Here is a 21,224-nt window from a genome sequence, read left to right as displayed (position 1 = left end):
GGGAACTAAGACAACCCGTCCCCATGTTGTAGCGCTGAAAGATGGTACACAGCTTCAATTAAACTCTCGCCTCGACACTTGACATCGCAATTGGGTTGCAACCACGCATTTGCAGGAACGACGTTCCCTTCCTTCGCTGCACGCTTACAGAAAATCTCGATCAGGAAAGACCGCAGGGGCTACGAGTGTCCAAAGAAATAGCCCAGACGCTGCCCATTGAGAGATTGCCTTGACCCACATAGTTACAATCTCGTCATCCTTCGTCGACGACCTACCAAAACAAGCAACCTAAGATTTCTTGATCGCATCGAGATACAACTCATTGAAACCTTACCCGTCAAAACTGCCCCAATTGGTGAGCACCATTGCCATGTAAAGTGACGCCAATATCATGAGGACATGAAACTGGTACTCAGGCACAACTCCCACCTCTCGTTGAGATTCTTTGGCCACCCGGTCTGAAGTCAGGCCAATACTCGCCAGCTCTTCGTCATCTTCACCATCACCGACATCTCTAGGCTGCCTTTGTGGAGAAGAAGAGCTGAAAAATGCTGTGCTGGTCGCTGACGTTCGCCAGCTCGTCCACGTAATCGTGAACGCTGCAACCAAGGAGTTTATGATCACACCTGACTGCTCTTGCTGCCTCTCTTCGGTAGTAACATGCAACGGCGCACATGCAGCGCTTGGATTCGTCCGGACTGTCTGGTAGCACAGGGACACGAGGTAAAGGCAGACCGAAGTTGAGGGCAAGAGCCCTACATTTACCCACGTTGCCACTGCCAGAAAAGAACGATATAAGCTCGACGGAAAACGGGATATCAACGTATTGCTTGTACGCAGCAAACCACTTACCACTCAACGCCGTGAGAATGAGGGCCGATAGAAGTGTAATTGAGATGAACATCACATTTAGATCGCACGCTGCGTAACTCAGATACATCAGAGCCAGCCCCACAATCGATAGTGCCATGCAGATGAAAACCAGCGCAAGGTACGCTCCTTCCCTGGGCATTTGTATCAACAACTCCGTTAGTACATGTAGTCCGCAGATATGAATTTCAAGACTTACCACATGGTCTTCATCCCGCCTCCCTGGGTCGAGTCAAAGCTGCTCCCTAGCAACGCATGACGAGCATCGTCATCTCGATCCGCTTCGTCCATTTTATCGAGAATGTAGTCGCGGAGGCTGTCTGTAACAGGTTCGGAGCCACAATCAGTATCTTCCTCTTCGAACTAAAGTACGTGGAAATACAGCACATACAACTCGAGTCCAAGATAATAATGATCTGCAAGATGATGAAGAGTGCCGACGCCACGCGTGCAATGTCGACGTATCCATCAAAGAAGTCTACCGGTACAGATCTGCGTTAGTGGCGCGTAGGGTCACCCGAGCTTTACCAACGCACCATTGGGGATGAAAAGCGACGCTACGAGTATCCCCAGGTAGAATGGCAGCTGAAACAGCAGCATGCAGCACACATTCTCGCACCCCTTGGCTACTGCGCAGCTCAGCAGCGCCGACAGCGTGAAGAAGCAGCCCAAGCTAAAGCTGATCCTGATGCACTCGACCCCAACCACCAATCAGCAGTGAATGTCTCTACGCGTCCACTTGCTACTCATCAACGGACCTGTAGACCAATTGGTTACCCACGCAGTTGCTGGGGTACGCAGAGTCGTCGCACTCGTCGAAAACGCCTATTCTCGAGAGAACATCTACACCATTTCACAAAATGTCAATGGATTCTACTCTCTAAGCGCGAAACAGAGAAAGCGCAGCAGATGGCAGTCATACTCTGGCCAAAGATTCGCAGGAGGCCTGCGGTCGCAGCGCTCACGAAGAAGAGCGCGACGTAGCCGGCGCGTGACATTCCTCAAACCTGACAGTTCCTAAAAAAAAAATGAAAGTCTCACCAAGAAATTCAATTAAGTTCGCGTTAAGTACGATACATGCACTTCAACTAAGTCACTGGTAGAGCTGCATCTGTGTGGGTGGCACGATGAGGTCTTCGTTGATGGGGGCGGCTAGGTATTGCTTGAGCAGACGCTTGAGCTCTGCATTTTGTGCCTTCATGGCCGTCACGTCGTCGATCAACTCCTTGCGTCGCAGCAGTGCCGTGTTGTAGTGCGTCAGCCCTTTTTCCAAAGTGGCCATGACGCGGATCTTCTGGGCGGGGAACACCTTGACGATGTTAAGCCAGTACTCTTTCTCTATCTTTCGTGCTTTAACCTTGAGCGCCGCTGAGCTGCTGCCTTTGGAGTTCTTCTTGCCTTGTTCGCTTTCGCCAGAGGCTGATCGGTGGAGAATTCGCGCGACCGGAACAGCGCGCTTCTGCTCGCTCATCTCCTGGTGTAACAGTAGCATCGAGTAGCAGCACATTAACTCGTGCAGACAAACAAGAAAAGAAAGTTGCAACAACGAACCTCGACAAAGCGCTTGATGACTCGGATGACGTCTTCGGGTCCGACGACAAGTCCCCACGATGCGTTTGACCCGCTCGTGTTCGAGTCCTTGCCAGGTGAATCGCTTTCCTTGTTGTTGTCTCCGCCTCGTGAATCTACAAGGACCTCTTGGCGAGGGTCCTCGAAGAAGTACCCCATCAGTTTCTCCATGTCCTCTTCGTTGTCGACTCCGAGCGTACGCATGATCATGTCTGCTTTCACCAGCTCCGCCTCATCGTCTGGAAGATTCTCGAGCGCTTGCTGTACGCTGCCATTCACCAGGAAGCCCGCCTCGGAGGCAAGCATTTTCAACATGTACTTTAACTTTGCGCCCGATATTTTCTTGACTGGTGGTGTGTAAGCCTCAACCGATTCATCGTCAAAGTCATCTTGATCCCGCGGATCATCGTCCCTACGGCTACCCTTTTCACTTTCAGCAGAATCTGGAAACGACTCGTCCCCGTTTTCGAGCTGCTTTTGCAGAGCTGCTACATCACCTGCCTTTGCAGAATGACTCCAGTTTCGAATGGATTGTGATGGCGGACGCCAGGCAAGGCCAAGCTGTTGCTCGTGAATGATGCGATCCGCATCCAGCAGCTTGTCAATTTTACGGATCGCCTCCTCCTCGTGCATCTGCCAAACATCGTCGTATTTGTTGCTGTCGCTCGTCTCGAAGTGTGCGTATTTCTTCTGCAGGTCGCGATATTGTTTCGTCAGACGCCGGTACTCCTCCGTTAGTTCCTCGTTTTGGTGTCGATCGCGTGCATCTGTCTGATTGTACTTTGTGATGAGAGTGGCTAATGCGTCTTTCAGACGGGCTAGTTTGCGCTTCTGCTGGCTCAGCGTTGCCGAGTTTTCCATATCTCGCTCCGTTAGCACTCGGTAGTTATATTCCAGTTTCTCCGTATTGAGCTGGTACGTTGCACGCATCTCTTCGAGCTGCTGTTCCAACGTCTGGATGTTTGTCTCCAGTTTAATCTTGAGCTCGTTGTAGTCCTCAGCATCTCGAACACGCAAGTCCTCAATCTCCTGTAAGTACTGCTCGTCTCGTGTTTGCTTCGCTTCCATGTAGACCATCTCCATCTCGCGACGGCGTTCGAATAGCGAATCGATTTCGAGTTTGTTGTTAGCGATGAGCTCGTCACGTTCTTTCATGAAGGCGTCCTCCATCTGCTCGAGTTCGATCTCGTACTCATCCTGCATCTCTCGATATTGTTGACTCATGCGGTCCACCAACTTCTCTACTTCTTCCGCCTGCCCCTTGAGTGCTGTCACATACTCTTCGTCCTTGGCCTTTAGTTGGTTCTGGAACTCGCGGATCACCGCATCTTTCGACGCCAAGATCTCAGAACACGCGCGGTTCTGCAGCTCCAGCTCGTTGTGCAGCTCCTGCGGCATACTGAACTCGAACAAATCGGCCCAGCGCATCTCCACTGCAGCGTTCTTGGCACCGCTATCGATCGCTTCTTGCTGCAGCTTCTCGACGCGCTTGTGGCGTCGCTCTTCCTCCTCCACTCGGCGGCGATTCTCAGCGTCATCGGCTTCCACTCGGACGCTGGTAACATGGCGGATACCCGCCAGTTTCCGGCGGTCCAATTGGTTCAAACTCTCCGCTACCTGCTGCTGTCCGCGACTCATGCGCTGCGAGTCCCCCACCTGCAGCTGCTTCTTGCGCGAGGCGTCGTCCTTGGACGCATTCCGAGCGTCGATGCGCTGTCTTCTCACACTCACGCGCGCATCACGGTCGCTCGCTTCAGTTGACGGGTCAGCATGCGGCTTCGACGAGGAAGCAGACGTTGAGTCGATCGTCATTGTTGGCGGAAAGCGGCGAAAGTTAAAATGACGTCCGTTACTGGCCACTTCAACTTGTAAATGGCTATATTACGTAAACTACATAACATGATATTTCGCACGATAAGTTTCATTTTCATAATAATGGACGAGCAGGCCAGCTCCCAGCTCACCAAGAATGGCCAGCAGATGCTGTCGCACTTGCTGGCCATCGCCTACCACGTGCTGGAGGAGACCAAGTACATGAACCTGAAGCCGCCGCTCCGGCCCAGCTCCAAGCTATTCGCCGCCGACGTGGCCGTGCCCGGCTCGCCCCCGCGATCCCCCGCCGAGGCCGAGACACCGCAGGACGAAGTGCATCCTGACGTGAACGGTCTAGCCGCGGGATTCGCAGGACCTCACGCCCACGCAGGCGGTCAGGGCCACCCCATTGTGATGCCGTACTCGCCCGAGGAGATCCAGGACACGTACACGAAGATTGCGGCGCTCAAGAACCAGTACATGAAGATCAGTTCCGAGCTGCTGGAAGCCGTGAAGGAGGTGGAGACGAAGACCGAACTGCAGGATGACAAGGTAAGTTTTGGTTCAACAAATTGAAGTCTGGGTTGTACTTTGATAATGTTGGTGAATATTGCAGGATGCTACGGCGAAACTTGTGCAAAGGAGAAATCAACTGCGCAAGGTGAGACGCGGCTAGGCTTATGATGTGAGTGAGCTGTGAGCTGACCCTGTGTGCGGTTGCTGGTGAGCAGGAGGTGTACGAGAGAAACCTGGTGATGAAGGGTCTGATTGACCGACTGAGAAACCTGCAGCACTCCATTAGACTGATGAAGGGAGGCAGCGCGTACCTACCCAGCATCGTCATGGAGAGCGTCTAGATTCCGTTGAATGGTGCTGTTGCCGCCTACGTGTCTTCTTCAATTTAAGCTTTGCAGCACTGCACAGTGAAGCCATTCTTCTTTGGTCGTTGTGGCTAACCATATACAGCTGGCTGCCGTCTGCCTGTAATTTCGAGCTTGGTGAGCTCTCGTTGGAGTGACTCTTGAGAACTCATGAGCTCCCGAGCATACGCTACGAGTTGTTTGACAGCGTGTTGCAGCACACCGTTGTCCTTTTCGAGCCCTTCAGCGCGCGCCTGGGTTTCCGATGCAGAGCTTTGGCAGGAATCCAAACAACTTTCCAGCTCCTTGCACTGCTGAACAAGGCTGAGACAGACAATACGCGAAATACAACAAAGATTGAGTCGATGAAACGGTACAAATCCATTTACAAGCTGTGCAGACATACTCTGTTCGTTGGCAGCGTTCGAGCACCAAATCGCGTTTGAGATTCCAGCTCGCCGAGATTGCCTGTTCCTTGCGCCTCTCACTGCTTCGAAAAGCGCTCACAACGTTGTGGAGCTGCAACTGAGTCGTCAGGTCATTGTCATCTCTTGACGAGTTTGCGCAGCCTTAATTATGATAAAGGGCTCACCTGTTGTCGGGCAGCAATCACACTCGCCTGAAGTTTTCGATTTCTCTTCCCGTACTCACGCAACGCCCGCCCCAGCGAAACCTCACTTTAGAAGAAAAAAACATAACACATCAGTCGCAGCCCAGACAAACTGTCCGATCGTACACCAGCATCACCAACCGATTGCGACTTGTCACCATTTGCTTGCTCACACCCTCCAGCTCGTAGCAGAACCGCGTTAACGTGTCCTGAAGAAGCGCTAATCGCTTCTTGCTCGGGATGAGTACAGACACTAGCTCCCGCTCCGATGACTCTAACGATTGAGCATGACGCCCTAATCCTCGGTACGCGTTAACGAGTTCACAATACTTTTCACCACGCTGCTGTAGTAGTCGATCTCGCTCTCTGATCACCAGCTTGGTCTGAAGCAATTCCTCGCCAAGTAGTTGGGATGTCTCCGACGCTTCGCTTACCTGTTCGTTTAGCTTTCGCCTACGCGTCTGCTCACATTCTAGCTCATGTTGCAATGCAATGTTGTTCTTGAGCAAGTGCGCTGCGTGCCTCTGATCTTCAGCACGCTCAATGGCAGAACTTCGCTCCGCCACAACCTGTTCCTCTTTGAGCTGCTGGATCTGCTGGTTTTGCTGGTCAATGAGCCTGGTTTGTAGTTGCACTTGCGCCATTTGCTGCTGAACAGTGCGGTCCAACTCCCTCATGCGCTGCTGCTGCATTTGGCTCTGGACTTGCAGCTCCTTCCCCTCCGAATCCCACTTTTGCATGGCAATCAGCTCTTGCTGGACTCTCTGAAGTGCGTTCTGCAACACTCGCATGTCCGTTGTTAGTCGCGTTGTCTCCTGCTGCGCAAGCTGCAACTGCTCCTGTATCTCATCTCGAGTAGCTTCTGCCGCCTTCATATCAATGGTTCGCGCGCGGACGTCTTGACACAGCACGGCGTCCGTCTCTCGAAGATTATTCAGCTCCGCGACCAGCAGGTCGTTCTTCACGAGCGCCTGGGCCGCAGTGTCCACCGCCTGGTCTACTGCGTCCTGAGATGCGGCGAGCTGCGCGCGCTGCGCCTCCACCTGGGACCGCAGCTGCTCCATTGCTGCCCGTAGACTCTCCGCCTCCTTGTTCGCCTCACTGCGCCGGGCGCGCGCCTTCTGCAGCTTAGCGCCTCTCATGACCAGCGCCGCGCGCATACGCTCCATCTTGTCGCAGATGGCGGCGTAGCGCTCGTTGTCCATCGGCAGCGCGTCGTCTCGCATGGACAGGACCGAGAACGCCAGCGACGCCACGCTACTCGCGGTGCTGGCGTCACTGCCGCGTCTCCCCAAGGGGCCACCGTCGCGAGCCGTCAGCTCCTGTCGCAGCAGCTCAATCTCCTGCTGCTGGCGCTCCAGCACCGCGAGCCACTCGGCATTGCAGTCCATGAGGAGTGAATGTCAAGTGCAACTTGCAGTCCGTCGTTTCGAACGTCTCTTTTCATTGGCTGAAAATATATCTTTTCAGCCAGTTGCTGACGTCCTCCTGCCCGCGAGGGAGTGGAGGGAAGCACTGGGGGGCAATACATTTCGAAAAGGCTAACGGGGACATTCATCGTCTATGGAGGGGCTGGGCGTCGTATACGAGCAGGAGGAGCCGGCGGCGGACGCAGTCAGCAACCAGCATACGCCCGCGGGCGACAACCAGCCGGCGGCAGCGACCCACGAGGCCGAGGATGACGACGAGATCCGCGCGCTGGCCGGCAACCCAGACGATCTGGACGCGCACCAGCCGCAGCAGCAACAGCTTCCGGTCCAGGCCCAGCAGCATCAGCAGCAGCCGCAGCACCTCGAGGGATACGCGGACTACGGACAGAGCAGCGGCCAGCACCCGCAGCAGCAGATGGAGCACCACGGAGGCGGCCCACGCGACGGCCCTCAGCCCGGCAAGCTCTTTATTGGTGGCGTGTCGTGGGAGACAACGGAGGACACGCTGCGCCAGCACTTTGGCAAGTACGGAGAGCTTACGGACGCCGCGCTCATGAAGGACAAGTACACGGGCCAGCCGCGCGGCTTCGGCTTTGTCACGTTTGCGGATGCATCAGGTACGGGGAGTTTGTTTATGATGGAATGTTTGGAGGGTCTGTTGGCTGACTTGTGTCGTCGCTGCAGCTATTGACCGCGTGCTGGATGAGACGCATACGCTGGACGGCCGGTCGGTGGAAGTGAAGCGCGCGATCCCCAGAGAGAGGACGGCACCTGGCTCGAGGTTAGTATTTGACCCGAGACAAGAGTATTTATTGTGGGAGGAAGATAAAAGGAGGGAGACAGACAGAAGAAGGGCAGGAAGGAAGGCAGGGAGAGCAACAGGAACACCAGGACGAGAAGAAATCCTACTCAACACGATCGAATGGCGTTTGCTCATTCTGGAGTCACCTCGCGCGATCCTCGCTCTCTCCATCCAGCCCTTCTCCGTCCACTCCTGTGGAAGGGCTCTGGCGTACAAGTAGTCCGGGGCGACCGACCTTGCCTTGCTTGTGAGATGACAGCCTAGACTAACCTGCAGTGCTCCAATCTGATGTGTAGCGATTTCCGCGGCGGACGCGGTGGATTCGGGGGCGGCGGTGGTGGGGGCGGCGGTGGCTACACGGAGCAGAAGAAAATCTTCGTGGGTGGCCTTGCCCCTACCGTGACTGAACAGGACTTCCGTCACTACTTCGAGGAGTACGGCAAGATTACGGACGCTGTTGTGATGATCGACCGCGACACCCAGCGTTCGCGAGGTTTCGGTTTTATTACCTTTGAGGATGAGGTGCGTTGGAACGCGACTGCAGCTCATGCTTTTCAACCAGCTAACCTTTGTGTGTTGTCCCTTCCTCTTCCCAGGCATCAGTGGCCGAAGTGATTAGCAAGAGTCATGAAATTCACGGTAAGGTCGTCGAGATTAAGCGTGCCGAGCCCAAGGAGGCTCGTGCTGGCGGTGGTGCTGGCGGCGGCGGCGGCGGGGGCTACGGTTACGGTGGGGGCCGTGGTCGCGGTGGAAGTTGGCGAGGAGGAGGAGGCGGAGGCCGTGGTGGCGGTGGTGGTGGCGGCGGCTATGGTGGTGGCTATGGCGCTGGCAGCTATGGAGGTGGCTACGGAGGAGGCTATGGTGGCGGCTATGGTGGTGCTGGCTACGGTGCTGCTGGCTACGGTGCTGCTGGCTACGGTGCTGCCGCGTACGGAGGATACCCTCAGTCGTATGCTGGCTATGGCTATGGGGGCTACGGGGGCTATGGTGGTCGCGGCGGCTACGGTGGATATGGAGGCTACAGCGGCTACGGTGCTGGTGGCGAGAGTGCCGGTGCTGGTGCCGGCCGTGAAGGCGGTGCAGGTGGGGAAGAAGGAGGATACGGCGAGGAAGCTGCTGGTCAAGGAGGAGCTGGTCAGAGCGGCCAGGCACCTGCTGGGGGCTACGGCTACGGTGGCGGCTACCGCCAGGGAGGTGGTGCTGGCGGTGCTCAAGGAGGCTCTGGTGGACGATCGGACCGATACCGTCCGTATTAAGCATCCACGCAACGAGAAAGCAAAGACAGAGGATCTACGATTCCATCCTAGCACTGTCTGTCCGCTTCCGGCTAAGATGGCTGCGTGTCTGCTGCTTTGGCCTTCGCCACCTCCAGCTCGTACCTGTTGCAAATCAATACTTTTTTCACCCTGCCGCCGCGTTATTCGTGATATTTGCGACTCGGGAGCAAACTTCTTCATTACTTGTCGTTTACTAACCAACTGATCAGCCGTACTTCGTGCAACGAGAGCGTTGACACTGTGAGGTCGGCCATCGCTCGCGTCAGCTGCGTTCTCTGATCGATTTTCGACTCTGCACCGTCGAGAAGCTTGAGGCGAGCTTCCAACGCTGTAATAAGCTCTTTCGGACTGCTTACCGACCGAAGAGCTTCTGATGCTGAAGACTGTTGATTGAGCTGCTGCAGAATGTCCGTGAAGTTTTCCATGTGAGGGCCCATTAACACGTGGCAGCTGTCGGCAAGAGAAACAATGTCAGTCTCCAGGTTGACACAAGAACAAGAAACGGGAGCAAGCTACTATTGGCATTGACACAGAGTTGCGCGTACCCTGCTCGTAATGGCTCGATTGGGTTGTGACCACCGCGCTTCACAAAGGTGCCTGTACAAAGCATCCATGCGTGAGAAGAAATCATCACGTCTGCCTTCACAAGTCTTACCTCCTATCACTGCGGTTGAAATGGCTTCATAAAACAAACCTGTTTCGCCCTGTAGTGCATGTATGAAACGAAGATCAATGCTACGCCACAATTCAGCCAACGTAATGCTCTTACTATCGTGTCGACAACAAAAACATCGTTTGCACTTGCAGGTAAGCCGACTCGAGAGCGTAAACCAATTGAAACCCTAGGGAACTGACCATTTCGAGCCAACCAGCGAAATGTTACCAGAATCACAGAAACTCACAGGAACACACGTGCTCAGGCGTACCTTGCGATGAATTTGTTCCATGATGGAAGACGTGCGAGCAGGGTGGCGGGGGATGATCACCGTGAGTAGTTTGTGGCCTCTGAGACGCTTGGAGAGTTCTGCGTGCACTTCTGCCATCATGGCCTCTTCACCATCGTGAGTGCTGGCAGCAACCCATACAGGGCGGGATCCAATCGCGCGCCGCAGTGTCGTTACTGCTATCTCATCGCCGACCAAGCGCGAAGAAGCTGTATAATATACGCTGATGAGTCATGAGATTGATCGACTCGACTCGACTCGACGATCATGACGTGATTATCGTACCAAACTTGAGATTGAGCGCGGTGTGGGCACCTTGTGCGCCAAGATACTCGAATCGTTTTCGGTTCTATACAATAGAGAGCGTAATAGTGCGAGTTTTAAAAATTAAGCTTAATACAGCCAGCAAGCGGGGTGACAAGACGGCAGAGCTCACTTGTTCGTCTTGACAAAGCACCAGCGAGAACAAGCCCACAACGCTTTTCGAAACCGCATGCAACCCCGGCAAACTCCACAAACGGAACGATTGAGCCGACATCCGACCATTAAGAAGTCCAATACGAATACCACGTCGAGCTGCCTCGGTAATCAGCGTAGGCCATAACTCCGACTCGATCCATATCCCCGCACTGTCAAAACGCACCGTTAGCCTAGCGAACACTCGCCCCACATTAAACTCCCAACAAAACGGGGTCATACTCTGGTTGCCAGGCGTCATAAAATCGCCTAACACACTCGGGATGGTCGAGTGGCGCCAAGACACACACGGCGTCCTCGTTCTGTCGGCGATTAGTCAACGGCGGCGTTTTGGACAGACGAACGACCTGCAGGAGCCTCACCTCTTTCAACCGCTCTGTGACAACCTGTCGCGCTGCAGTTGTAGTTGTCGACATCACCACCCGTATCTTCCTCTTCGCCCCTACAGTTGACGGGGCCAACGCTCGATCCAGTTTGTGGCTCAGAGCCAATTCCACCAACGGCAGCGCCGACAGACACTCCCCCACTGAAGCTCCGTGGATCCACAGCGTGAACCAGTCTTCCTTGTCACCTGCAACGCCCTGGTTCTTGCGCCAATGTTCTGCAACGCCCCAGACACCGACAAATGCAACAATTGTCAATGCCCATTCAAAGTCAAGCGGTTGTCACGGTTTACCTGGTGGTTCACTGCGACCAAATCGCTCAGCGGTAACAGCACTCGGTACTAGTCGGCGCAGGTCCTTTCGGCGTACATACCATGACACAAAAGGCATGGACGCATTCCACAGTCCATGGTACATGGCGAGCAGCGTCGTGGGCGACATCGAGTGAGTTAGCTGCACAAATTTGTTTTGAAAGTGTTTGGATTTCGGACAATTAATTTAATTAGATGAATACATTTATCAAAATAAAGGTACGAAATGCGAAAATGTAACACATGAATAATTGATAATCGCCAATACCCCCCCCCCCCCCCCCTACACACACCATCACCACACACCACCACCACGTCGATAGCACGAGCATGTAGAAGGGTCACTTATAATTTTTTCCATTGCCACCACTTTGCCGCGTGGTTGAAGTTTGACGTGTGCACTGCCCAAGAGCAGAGCTCGATCGATTCTTCGCAAGCAATGCTTGATATCGATGTCGTTCACATCTTCAGCGAGACATCGTCGAGCCAACATGTGATCGCTGATGAGATTGATGCGTGGATGCACCTGGCAAGCGTTATCACACTCATCATCTTGCTCCTTCAACTTCTAGCCGCTGCGATCGTCTACGTGAAAAACTCTCACTTCTGAAGTTGCCACCTCCGAGACAATCGTTATGTGGCTGCTTAATCGCATCGGACTCGCTGCTGCAGGCTGTTCTGCAGCTCTGCTCTCCTGCGGCGCGACCGCCTCTGAACCGCGCTGTTTCCCCGCCGATTTCCTATTCGGATCGGCCACTGCGTCGTACCAGGTGGAAGGCGCTTGGAGCGAGGACGGACGCACGCCCAGCATCTGGGACGACTTTTGTCGCGAACAACCCGGCTTCGAGTGCGCCAATGTCGCCGACGACTTCTACCATCGCTACGCGGACGACATTAAGCTCATGGTGGAAACAGGGCTGCAGTCTTTCCGCTTCTCCGTCTCGTGGTCGCGCGTGATGAACTGGGACCCGGAGACGCGTCGCATGCAGCCCAATGCCCCGGGCCTGGTCTTCTACCACGCGCTCCTCGACAAGCTGGTTGAAAACGGCATTTCCCCCATCCTCACGCTCTACCACTGGGACCTGCCCACAGAGCTCCACAACGAGCTGACCCCGCAGGGTTGGCTCAACCCGGATATCATCGACCACTTCGTGCAGTACTCGACGTTGCTCTACAACGAGTTCGGCGGCAAGGTGGACTTCTGGACGACGTTCAACGAGCCACTGTCCTTTGTCGTGTACGGCTACAACACCGGACTGCATCCGCCGGGATTGCACGACTCCCCCACACTGGTCTACGAGGTGGCGCACAAAGTATTGCTCTCGCACGCGTACGCCGTGCAAAAGTTCCGCGAGCTCAAGTCTGGCGGAGTTATCCAGCCCAAAGCACGCATCGGAATCGTTCTCAACGCCAACCAATTCTACCCCTTGGACGCAAGCAACCCGAAGGATGTCGAGGCTACAGAACGCGCGATGAACTTCGAGTTTGGTTGGTGGCTGCTGCCTCTCACTACGGGCGACTACCCGCCCGTCATGCGCGAGCGAGTTGGTGATCGTCTGCCTCGATTCACAGTTGAACAGGCTGCCGTCCTCAAGGGTTCGTACGACGTGTTCATGCTTAACCACTATTACTCGCGTGCAATCACGGACTGCGACTCTGAGACGTCCAACACGCCGTGCTCATCGCTCCACGTGGGCTTCGGACAGGACAAGGGCGTGGACGACACTCACATTGTACCTGGATCGCGCCCGGGACTACAGGACAGCCAGGGCAACAACTACTGCAAGTCGTACACGGCTTTCCCTCCTGGATATTTGCAAACAATAAAGTGGATGCACGCCAAGGACCCGTCGGCGGAAATCCTGCTGACGGAGAACGGTTGGTGCGGCAACGATGAGGTCGAGAACTTGGATCAGCTTTGGTTCTTCCAGTCGTACACGGAGCAGGTCTACAAGGCGGTTGTGGAGGAGAAAATCCCTGTCATCGGCTACACGGCCTGGAGCTTCCTCGACAACTACGAGTGGGGTTCGTACGGCCCTCGCTTCGGCCTTTACTATGTCAATTTTACGGCGCAGACCGGATCCGTGGAGGGCTACGAGCCCAAGCCGACGGACTTGGAGCGGATCGCGCGTCCGTCCGCCAAGTGGTTCAGCAAGTTGGCTTCTACGGGCTGCCTTGACGAGTTGAGTCAGGCAGATGAGACTGCCGCCATCGCCATGAGAGCTACAACGAGGCAGGAACTGTCGGTCCCAGGTACAAGCTTGAGGAGCGGGCTGCTGCCGGCCGGCATGGCGATCGCTGTCGTCGGCGCTGCCATGCTCGCCGCAACGTGGCGACGTCGTCAGGGATACGCGGTCATCCCGCGCTTCTCCGCCAACTGAAGCGAACGACTACTAGGGTCAACATGCTTGTTGATAGTGGGTTGGAATCAATACTTGTTAACAACAAAAATGTGCTACAATGTATTGCAATAGTGCGAACTAAACCAATGGAACCCAAGGTGTCGTGTGTCAATCATGCAGCGCTTGTGAACGGCTATTACGCAGGACAGGTACACCTGCGGGAGGACTCGTTACAGGCCCCATCGAGCGCGTTCGTCCGGCCAACCGGTAGTGCGCAGTCTCTAGAGAAAATGTCGGCGGCTGCAGCGCGTCGTCAGCGCAAGCGAGAGACGGCAGCTCGGCGACGGGCGGAGCGGCTCGACGAGCTCACGATGCAGGGAAAGTTTGTGCCGCTGAGTAATGGAGCTCGAAGTGTACTGCAGGGGGCATTCGACCGCTTTGGAGGTGCTCGATTCGTGCTGAGAGACTTCCTGCCGAGTTTTGGAGATGACAGGTCGAAGACGCCCGATGTGGTGGCTTCAGTGCCGGAGATGTCGAATGCAACAGCACTTGATGGCGGCAAAGTGTACTGCAACGAGGCGGATCATGTGCGAGTCGCTGCTGTGGATAATGCCAGGGTTGTTCTGCCGGCATGGTGTAGCTTCGCCCAGTGCGACGTGCGCGAGCTCCACCAACTGGAGCTCGCGAGGCACAAACTGATAGTGATGGATCCGCCATGGCAGAACAAGAGCGTATCGCGTGGGAAGCGCTACGACATGTTTGACCACACGGAGCTGCTCAAAGTAGACGTCCCACACATTGCGGATTTGGATGAATGCATCCTAGCGGTGTGGGTGACCAACCGGCCACGCTACATGGCGTATCTTCGCGAGCAAGCTCTGCCTTCGTGGGGCTTCACGTTCCACGCGTGCTGGTATTGGTTGAAGCTCTGCAAGGACGGCGAGCTTGTGACTCCGTTAGATTCTACGCATCGCCTGCCTGTTGAAACGTTAGTCGTTGCGTACCGTGCGAAGGACCCACACCACGAGAAGCTACTGCGACAACGGCTTGGCGAGCAGATGCGAGTTGTACTGAGCATTCCTTTGCGCCACTCGTGGAAGCCACCACCAGAGTGTTTTTTCGATGAAGACATTATCTCCAGGACAGACAAGAAGGCAGAGCTCTTCGCGCGCGAGCTGCGGCCGTACTGGACAAGCGTAGGAAACGAGGTCGGTCTCGATTTTGGCTTCGAACCTTGGGTGGTTGTGCTAACATTTCTTTTACTATGACAGGTGCTCAAGTTTCAATCAAGCAAAATGTTCCACCGGTGCGGCGCTGAGTGACGCGGAGACTTCGGTGGTGTCGCCGTTCACGAGCAAGGAGAAGGCAACCCAGTCGGTGGTTGATTTGTGAACGATGTCCTTCGCATCTGTGAAGTTCCTCATCGTGTACGGCCTTATTGAGGCCGTACACGCTGGTGCTTCGCTTGGTCCAGTACTAAGCTCTGACGTGCGATAGCGTCACTCAGATGTGAATGGGAGCGTATTAAAAAGTGCTTGGTACACAAAGACTCTGGTGCCAAAGTACAATGCAACGCTGGTGAAGCTCACCACTAATTGATCCGGTTGCAAAAAGATGCCAGCTTGAATACACGCCTCAATTGAAAAGTACCGTATGAGGCTACAAGTATTGTACGTGCAAAACAAAGAAACGATAGTTTGATATGTCCACACAGAGACTTTAGCCCGCTCAACAACATTTCTGCTGCTGCCTTCTTCATAAAGAGAAGGATCTGCGCACCAACACCATCCCCGCGCGAAGTTTGTGTCCCAAAGATTCGGCTTCTACTGCTCACGGGGAATGAACGGCGAGAATTTGACACTTTGGTTGCTATGAACACAAATACTACAGGTGGTTAAAAGGCTCAGGTAATGAGATTCCACTATGCGCTATCTTCAGGCAAAAGAGACACTACATCTCTTCTGCATCTCAGATGTCCCTATAGCATTCGTCACTGCCTTTCGATTGAACACACTACATTATGATTGAGGCCGTCTCAGTGATCTTGGTGATAAATAAATGTCGTCACAATACCCGAAGGCATATCGAGAGTAGCAAATATTTTGATACATCATTGACAGGCGCCCCACACACAAAACACGCAACAATACAACGGTCGGTCTCATCATACAAATGCCTCGAAATGTTCTTCACATTGGGAGTCTGAGTCGTCTAGGAGCACGGCAGAACGCAATGCAATAAGACGCTCGTCGTCCTCAGACTCGTCATCTGATTGTGTAATCACTTGAGAAAACCTGGTAAAAGCCCCACATCGTCGCTCACGCCTTCGCTTCCTGTTCTTGACTGCTGTTGACCCTGGTGAGTTTACAAATGACTCTGTAACTGTCTAGGTGCTCCGCCAAACAATCGATTGGTCGCGTGGCGCCGCGAATTCACTGGCCAAAATGTTTCGTAAAAACGCGTAATTACGTTAATCTATTTCGACGAATCAGATGCAATACCGAAGCGGATTGGTTGAAACGCGCATGTCGTCAAGCGGATACACCAGAAATGCTTGCAGAAGTGCCACTCTGACTCGTCTTGAGCGGGGATCCTGCGATCTCGTCGGCCATGAATAAGCGGGAGAAGCAGCTAGAAGCCGAGTGCGACGTGCTGCGCAGGTTCGATTGACCGCTGAATTGTGTACTGTATGGAAGGTTGGCAGGAGCCCAAAACGGATCGCTGACTCGTAGTTGTGCTGCTGCGTAGCGAGCTGCAGGCCATGGAGCAGTTGGTGCAACGCTATCAGGACGAACTCGCCTCCACCAGGAGCGCCAGATGCTTCTGTCATAACCCCAGAAACGTCCCGGACCTGCACTGCGTGGAGGAGGAGCTGTTCGAGAACCAAAACTTGGCGCTGCGGGGCTCCGCCATGCGCGTCTCGAGGGCCGAGCTGCCTGTTCTGTGTCGGGCCAATGGCGAGGAAGCACGGTTCAGCGAGGTATCATACCTCCAGGAGTGTAGGGAGGTAGTGGCAGTTTGTTGACTGAGCCGCGGTGTCCTCTGTGCTGGCTGCCGTAGATGGAGCTCCCTTCGTCGAACTGGGAGTGGGTGTCGAATTGGCGCTGCGATATTCACTCTCACACAGATGAAAATGGGTGGACTTATGCAGAGTCGTGGGAACAGCTACGTGACGTCAATCAACTGCATCGGAGGTAAGTGGGTGGATTCAGCTCGCTAGGGTTGGGGAGGTGTGCGAAGTCTGAATGCCCGTATGTCGGCAGTGAACAGACGATGAATGCTAGAGTACGCCAGCGCCGGTGGAAGCGAGAACGAATGCTCGTTCGATCTACTGGACTGCCCATGGTGCTGAATGAAAGCCTGGTTACGAAAAGCCGGCTAACTAATATGGTCGGTGCGCTGTATTGGACATCGATATCCATGAATTCCTGTTGTGACTGATGCGGTCATTGCGATTTTGTATTAGCGCCATGCGAACGAAAAGCTGACACAGCAGGTACTTTCGCTGATGCTAAGGATTACCGTAACATAATTATGACCGACTAATGGGCGATGCATTGCAGTTACTTCGCACAAATGAACGTATCGAGGAGCTGGAGCGTCGAGATAAAGTTTACGAGGCGCACATGCTCAAGCTGCAGGAAGTCGCCGAGGAGCTGTCAAACGATCTGTACGCCCGATCGTTCGATCTGCACGACCCCGTGGCGATCCCGTACACTGTTTCAAAGAGCACTGACGTTCTAAAGCAGACCGAGGCGCTTCTCGGTGACATGCTGAAGGAGCAAGGGTTCGCACGTTTAGACACGCTGGCCGTCACGAGTGAAGTGCAGCGCCGACGGTCGGAGATTTTGGCTGCGTGCGAGAACGAGCTCCAGACTACTGTGGACGAGTTCAACGACCTCGCGCGAACACTGGAGCGGAGACAGTCACCGCCTCCCGAGAGGCCCGGGCTGCCGCCATTTTAGCTCGCAAGTTATTTATCGATCACTTCAACTGCCGAATTTTACTGTATGTTACGTACTTAAGAAAGTAAATAATATTTTGACCAATAGCAGTGGTTCGCGCTCATTTCATTGCATAAAGCTCCGATAGCGAGCTGGTGACCATGACGGACGCGGACATCTACGCGTACGAGCAGGAAATCGATGAGGTGGACGAGTGGGAGGTCATGCACGCGCACGAGATGGAGGCTGTAGAGGAGGAGATGCGCGCTATGGAGGCCTTCGAGCAGCGTCAGACGCAGGGGAGTCAACAGCAGCAGCCTGTTACACCACCTCCGGTCACTCAGCAGCCTCCAAGCGGTAACGATTCTGTTGAGAGGGCCGATGACGGCCTGGAAAAGGCGCAGAATCGATTGGACCGAGTACTTGCTCGATGCGCGACGCTATTGGGCGAAGACGACGATTCAGACGGCGTCACGATGGAGAACGCCGAGCCGCGGCTCGAGCATGTTGCGCGCAAAGAGAAGCAGGCAGCAGTGTCGACGGTGGATACTACTACAGCCGAGTATCTGTACAGTCGTCCGCCTATTGACGTGGACTCGCTGCCAATCGTGCTGAACGATGGCAAGCGGATGTTCCTGCGTAAGAAGCGACAGAGCTCCAAGCAGGTCACATCCAGTCCGGTTCGCAGTGCCGCGTCAACACTCGTCCCCATTAAGGAAATGATGGAGGCAATTGAGCGGGTAGGTTGATGGTGGTTGCTGTGGTGTAATATTGGGTCGATGTATCTTACGAGAGAGCCTTGCGTTTGAGCAGATGGAAATCGTGGAAGCAGCTTCAAAAGAGGACGAAGCTATGCTGCAGGAGCTTGGATCGTCCAGCAAAGAATCACCCTCCATGACAAACGCAGTGTTGTGGCTTGATAGATACAGACCGAAGAGTTTTCTGGATCTACTGAGTGACGAGAGAACGAATCGCGAAGTGCTTAGCTGGATCAAGTCGTGGGATCGATTCGTGTTCCCAAAGAAGAAACGCCCTACCAGCACCACCAGCACGTACCCTATTTCTCCTGCTAAGGCGACAACGTTCGTCAATAAATCTCCATGGAATCAAGGGCCGTCCAATAACCAAGGGGGCAACAACGCCGATGGCGATGACGAGGAAGACAAGCGGCCTATCAACAAGATTATCCTGATTTGTGGCCCGCCTGGAGCGGGTAAAACCACGTTGGCCAACATCGTAGCGCGCCACGCAGGCTACAACCCTATCGAGGTGAATGCAAGTGATGACCGCACAGCATCGCTGCTACGCAACAAGATCATTAGCGCAATGGAGATGCAGTCTATATGGGGTGAGCGCAAACCCAACTGCATCATTCTGGACGAAATCGACGGCGCGATGAATGGATCGGATGGAAAATCTGCCATTGAAGTCATTCAAGAAATTGCAAACGCGCCTCTGCAAAAGAAGAAAGCAGGACCGAAAATTGCAGCCAAGAATCGCCACCCACTGACTCGTCCGCTTATTTGCATCTGCAATGACCTGTACGCGTCTGTATTGCGCCCACTGCGCCAGATGGCCAAGATTTTCATGTTGGACACGCCCCACCAGCAACGCCTTGTCACCCGCCTAAAGTACATTTGCCGTAACGAAGGCATCAAAGCTTCGACTGGTGCGCTAGCAGCTCTCTGTTCCAGTGCTGACAACGATGTCCGCTACTGCTTGAACACGCTGCAGTTCCAAAGCACCCAGTCTCGTGGAGCTGCAAAAACCAAGTCCGCTGTCGTGACTCTAACTACCGGACTGGTTGCTCGTAAAGACCACGTTCACGGCATGTTTGAGGCCCTAGATCTTGTGTTTTACGAGTCACGCTCAAAATCGGCCAAGGGACACGTTCCTGTGGCTGAGAAGATTGATGAGGCCGTTGCATCTCTGGGAAACTTCCCTCTGTTGGTAAATGGTTTGGACGAGAACGTGCCAAAGATGATCTTCAATGATCCTACCATGAACAAGATTTGTGACGTGTTCGAATGGCTTGGGCTTGCAGACGAATGGGAAAATCGTGCTCGCTCCGAACAGCAGTTTGTTTTCCTAGCGTATATTCCATTCGCTGCAATTGCCACGCACGCGTCGTGCTGCACAAGTTCTAGGCGGCGCGTGGGGTACCCTCGAGCGCAATTTGAAGCTCAAAAGCGACGCGATCGATCTGAGAACATCCTCGTGGCACTGACCGAGGGCGCACAATTGCAGCCAATCTTGCGAATGAGCACCAGTGTGCTGATTGTGGACGTGGTACCGTGGCTTGTTGCGAATCTGTCGCCGAACATTCGCCGCATCAACCCGGCACTACAGACTAAGGAAGAAAAGGTGATGATTGAGCGGCTAATTCAGCTCATGGCGTCGCTGGGACTCTCGTTCCGTCACAAATACTTGCCCGACGGTAGCGAAGACTATGCGCTGGAGCCGTACGTTCCTATCATATGCATTGGCTGGTATCCTTGTCCGCGTGTTGACCCTTTCTTACCTCTTGATTCCTGTTGTCTTCCGTGTTCAGGGCCCTGAACGAACTCGTGGAGTTCCAAAGCAATGAAGGCGGCGCAGCGTACCAATCCATGCTTCCGCTGACTGTACGAAAAATGATTGCCCGCGAAGTCGAGCTTGAACAGATGCGTCGGAGTGAACACTCGGCGCCGTCAAAGAAGCAGAACGGCAGCAGCAGCAGCAAGGTGGTGACTGTCGAAAAATCGACCGAGGCTACTATAGAAGAGAAAGCTGCGAAGGCTTCCTACGTTCTCCCTGAGCTCAACGGTACGTCCCTGAATTATAGTATGTACGCACGCGTTTTGCTCACTTGTAAGGATCATACTGCATCACAGAGGTGGAGCTGGCGAAAAAGGACGAGGCCCTGCGCAAGCGCAACCCGTTCGCCTTCGCACACCGAGAGGCCAAGCGAAAGCGCAACGAAGAGCTGAACGAGAAATTCAAGCAGCAGCGTACCAACGATGCCCATGGGCACTCCATGGTGCGCTACAAGTTCAACGAAGGCTACACGTGTGGCATCAAGACAGCCGTGTACGTTCGTGATTTATTATGAAAGCACTAACTGATTGGCTGCACTGAAAATGTAAGCAAACCTACATACCCATGCTGCTCTCTGTAGAGTCTGTAATATCTCTACTTCTTTGCAGCCTTTTTCTTCTTCTTGGATTTCTTCTTGTCGGCTTGACTCGCCGGGGCATCCGCAGCTTTCAGCGTGGGCGACAGCGGCGTGTTGGGCGTCGGTAGCGCCTTCATGGGCCCCAGCACCTCCTGCATCACAAAGCGCAGCAACCTCGTCACTCGAGCCAGGTTGGTCGTGTTCGTCGTGGCATACTTGACCGCCTCAGCGCGGCCGCCGGCGCTGCGAGGGGACGCGGGCGTGGGCTTGGCCGACTGGTGCGTCACGCGCGCCACCACCTTCACGCCTTTGCCTTTCGTCACGCACGTCTTGAGGAAGAAGCGCGAGTTGAGCGGGTCCCCCACGAACGCCAGCTTGGTCTTCTCCTCAAAGCGCTCCCAGCTCACATTGCCATTGCCCGCCATCTTCGCCTCGGTAT

General features: G+C 54.4%; 11 protein-coding genes across 11 annotated transcripts; 6 read left to right on the top strand and 5 right to left on the bottom strand.

The window, feature by feature from the left end:
• Window positions 1–144: 144 nt before the first annotated feature.
• Window positions 145–1,868, bottom strand: KRP23_14797 (putative serine incorporator; the record flags this gene model as incomplete). Its single annotated transcript, XM_067885663.1, has 8 exons — window positions 145–271; window positions 335–776; window positions 853–1,004; window positions 1,070–1,190; window positions 1,262–1,348; window positions 1,407–1,555; window positions 1,629–1,713; window positions 1,793–1,868. The coding sequence occupies 8 exons, from the start codon at window positions 1,866–1,868 to the stop codon at window positions 145–147; spliced, it is 1,239 nt and encodes a 412-aa protein (XP_067737310.1).
• A 95-nt stretch (window positions 1,869–1,963) lies between these two features.
• KRP23_14796 (Dynein regulatory complex protein 1) lies at window positions 1,964–4,251 on the bottom strand (the record flags this gene model as incomplete). The annotated part of the gene is made up of 2 exons (XM_067885662.1): window positions 1,964–2,344; window positions 2,422–4,251. 2 exons carry the CDS (start codon window positions 4,249–4,251, stop codon window positions 1,964–1,966), a joined length of 2,211 nt encoding a protein of 736 aa, XP_067737309.1.
• A 123-nt stretch (window positions 4,252–4,374) lies between these two features.
• Window positions 4,375–5,108, top strand: KRP23_14795 (uncharacterized protein; the record flags this gene model as incomplete). Its single annotated transcript, XM_067885661.1, has 3 exons — window positions 4,375–4,803; window positions 4,868–4,912; window positions 4,983–5,108. The coding sequence occupies 3 exons, from the start codon at window positions 4,375–4,377 to the stop codon at window positions 5,106–5,108; spliced, it is 600 nt and encodes a 199-aa protein (XP_067737308.1).
• A 95-nt stretch (window positions 5,109–5,203) lies between these two features.
• KRP23_14794 (uncharacterized protein) lies at window positions 5,204–7,112 on the bottom strand (the record flags this gene model as incomplete). The annotated part of the gene is made up of 4 exons (XM_067885660.1): window positions 5,204–5,435; window positions 5,518–5,630; window positions 5,704–5,788; window positions 5,863–7,112. The coding sequence occupies 4 exons, from the start codon at window positions 7,110–7,112 to the stop codon at window positions 5,204–5,206; spliced, it is 1,680 nt and encodes a 559-aa protein (XP_067737307.1).
• A 172-nt stretch (window positions 7,113–7,284) lies between these two features.
• On the top strand, window positions 7,285–9,284 carry KRP23_14793 (Heterogeneous nuclear ribonucleoprotein 1; the record flags this gene model as incomplete). The annotated part of the gene is made up of 6 exons (XM_067885659.1): window positions 7,285–7,768; window positions 7,836–7,932; window positions 8,250–8,475; window positions 8,550–8,682; window positions 8,786–9,198; window positions 9,261–9,284. The coding sequence occupies 6 exons, from the start codon at window positions 7,285–7,287 to the stop codon at window positions 9,282–9,284; spliced, it is 1,377 nt and encodes a 458-aa protein (XP_067737306.1).
• A 125-nt stretch (window positions 9,285–9,409) lies between these two features.
• Window positions 9,410–11,475, bottom strand: KRP23_14792 (3-deoxy-D-manno-octulosonic acid transferase; the record flags this gene model as incomplete). Its single annotated transcript, XM_067885657.1, has 9 exons — window positions 9,410–9,680; window positions 9,776–9,827; window positions 9,886–9,934; window positions 10,000–10,080; window positions 10,157–10,383; window positions 10,460–10,523; window positions 10,611–10,803; window positions 10,874–11,252; window positions 11,328–11,475. 9 exons carry the CDS (start codon window positions 11,473–11,475, stop codon window positions 9,410–9,412), a joined length of 1,464 nt encoding a protein of 487 aa, XP_067737305.1.
• Window positions 11,476–11,980: 505 nt separating this feature from the next.
• Window positions 11,981–13,726, top strand: KRP23_14791 (Beta-glucosidase 32; the record flags this gene model as incomplete). The annotated part of the gene is made up of 1 exon (XM_067885656.1): window positions 11,981–13,726. One exon carries the CDS (start codon window positions 11,981–11,983, stop codon window positions 13,724–13,726), a length of 1,746 nt encoding a protein of 581 aa, XP_067737304.1.
• Window positions 13,727–13,833: 107 nt separating this feature from the next.
• KRP23_14790 (N(6)-adenine-specific methyltransferase METTL4) lies at window positions 13,834–15,009 on the top strand (the record flags this gene model as incomplete). The annotated part of the gene is made up of 2 exons (XM_067885655.1): window positions 13,834–14,895; window positions 14,959–15,009. 2 exons carry the CDS (start codon window positions 13,834–13,836, stop codon window positions 15,007–15,009), a joined length of 1,113 nt encoding a protein of 370 aa, XP_067737303.1.
• Window positions 15,010–16,297: 1,288 nt separating this feature from the next.
• Window positions 16,298–17,652, top strand: KRP23_14789 (uncharacterized protein; the record flags this gene model as incomplete). The annotated part of the gene is made up of 6 exons (XM_067885654.1): window positions 16,298–16,347; window positions 16,436–16,667; window positions 16,748–16,881; window positions 16,951–17,077; window positions 17,154–17,183; window positions 17,251–17,652. The coding sequence occupies 6 exons, from the start codon at window positions 16,298–16,300 to the stop codon at window positions 17,650–17,652; spliced, it is 975 nt and encodes a 324-aa protein (XP_067737302.1).
• A 140-nt stretch (window positions 17,653–17,792) lies between these two features.
• Window positions 17,793–20,722, top strand: KRP23_14788 (Chromosome transmission fidelity protein 18-like protein; the record flags this gene model as incomplete). The annotated part of the gene is made up of 4 exons (XM_067885653.1): window positions 17,793–18,371; window positions 18,445–20,093; window positions 20,183–20,436; window positions 20,505–20,722. 4 exons carry the CDS (start codon window positions 17,793–17,795, stop codon window positions 20,720–20,722), a joined length of 2,700 nt encoding a protein of 899 aa, XP_067737301.1.
• An 80-nt stretch (window positions 20,723–20,802) lies between these two features.
• On the bottom strand, window positions 20,803–21,210 carry KRP23_14787 (uncharacterized protein; the record flags this gene model as incomplete). Its single annotated transcript, XM_067885652.1, has 1 exon — window positions 20,803–21,210. The coding sequence occupies one exon, from the start codon at window positions 21,208–21,210 to the stop codon at window positions 20,803–20,805; it is 408 nt and encodes a 135-aa protein (XP_067737300.1).
• Between the last annotated feature and the right edge of the window lie 14 nt (window positions 21,211–21,224).

This window comes from Phytophthora ramorum (assembly GCF_020800215.1).
Source record: "Phytophthora ramorum isolate Pr-102 chromosome Unknown Phyram_PR-102_s0022, whole genome shotgun sequence".
Lineage (NCBI taxonomy): Eukaryota > Oomycota > Peronosporomycetes > Peronosporales > Peronosporaceae > Phytophthora > Phytophthora ramorum.
This window is presented reverse-complemented; position numbering and strand designations above follow the sequence as displayed.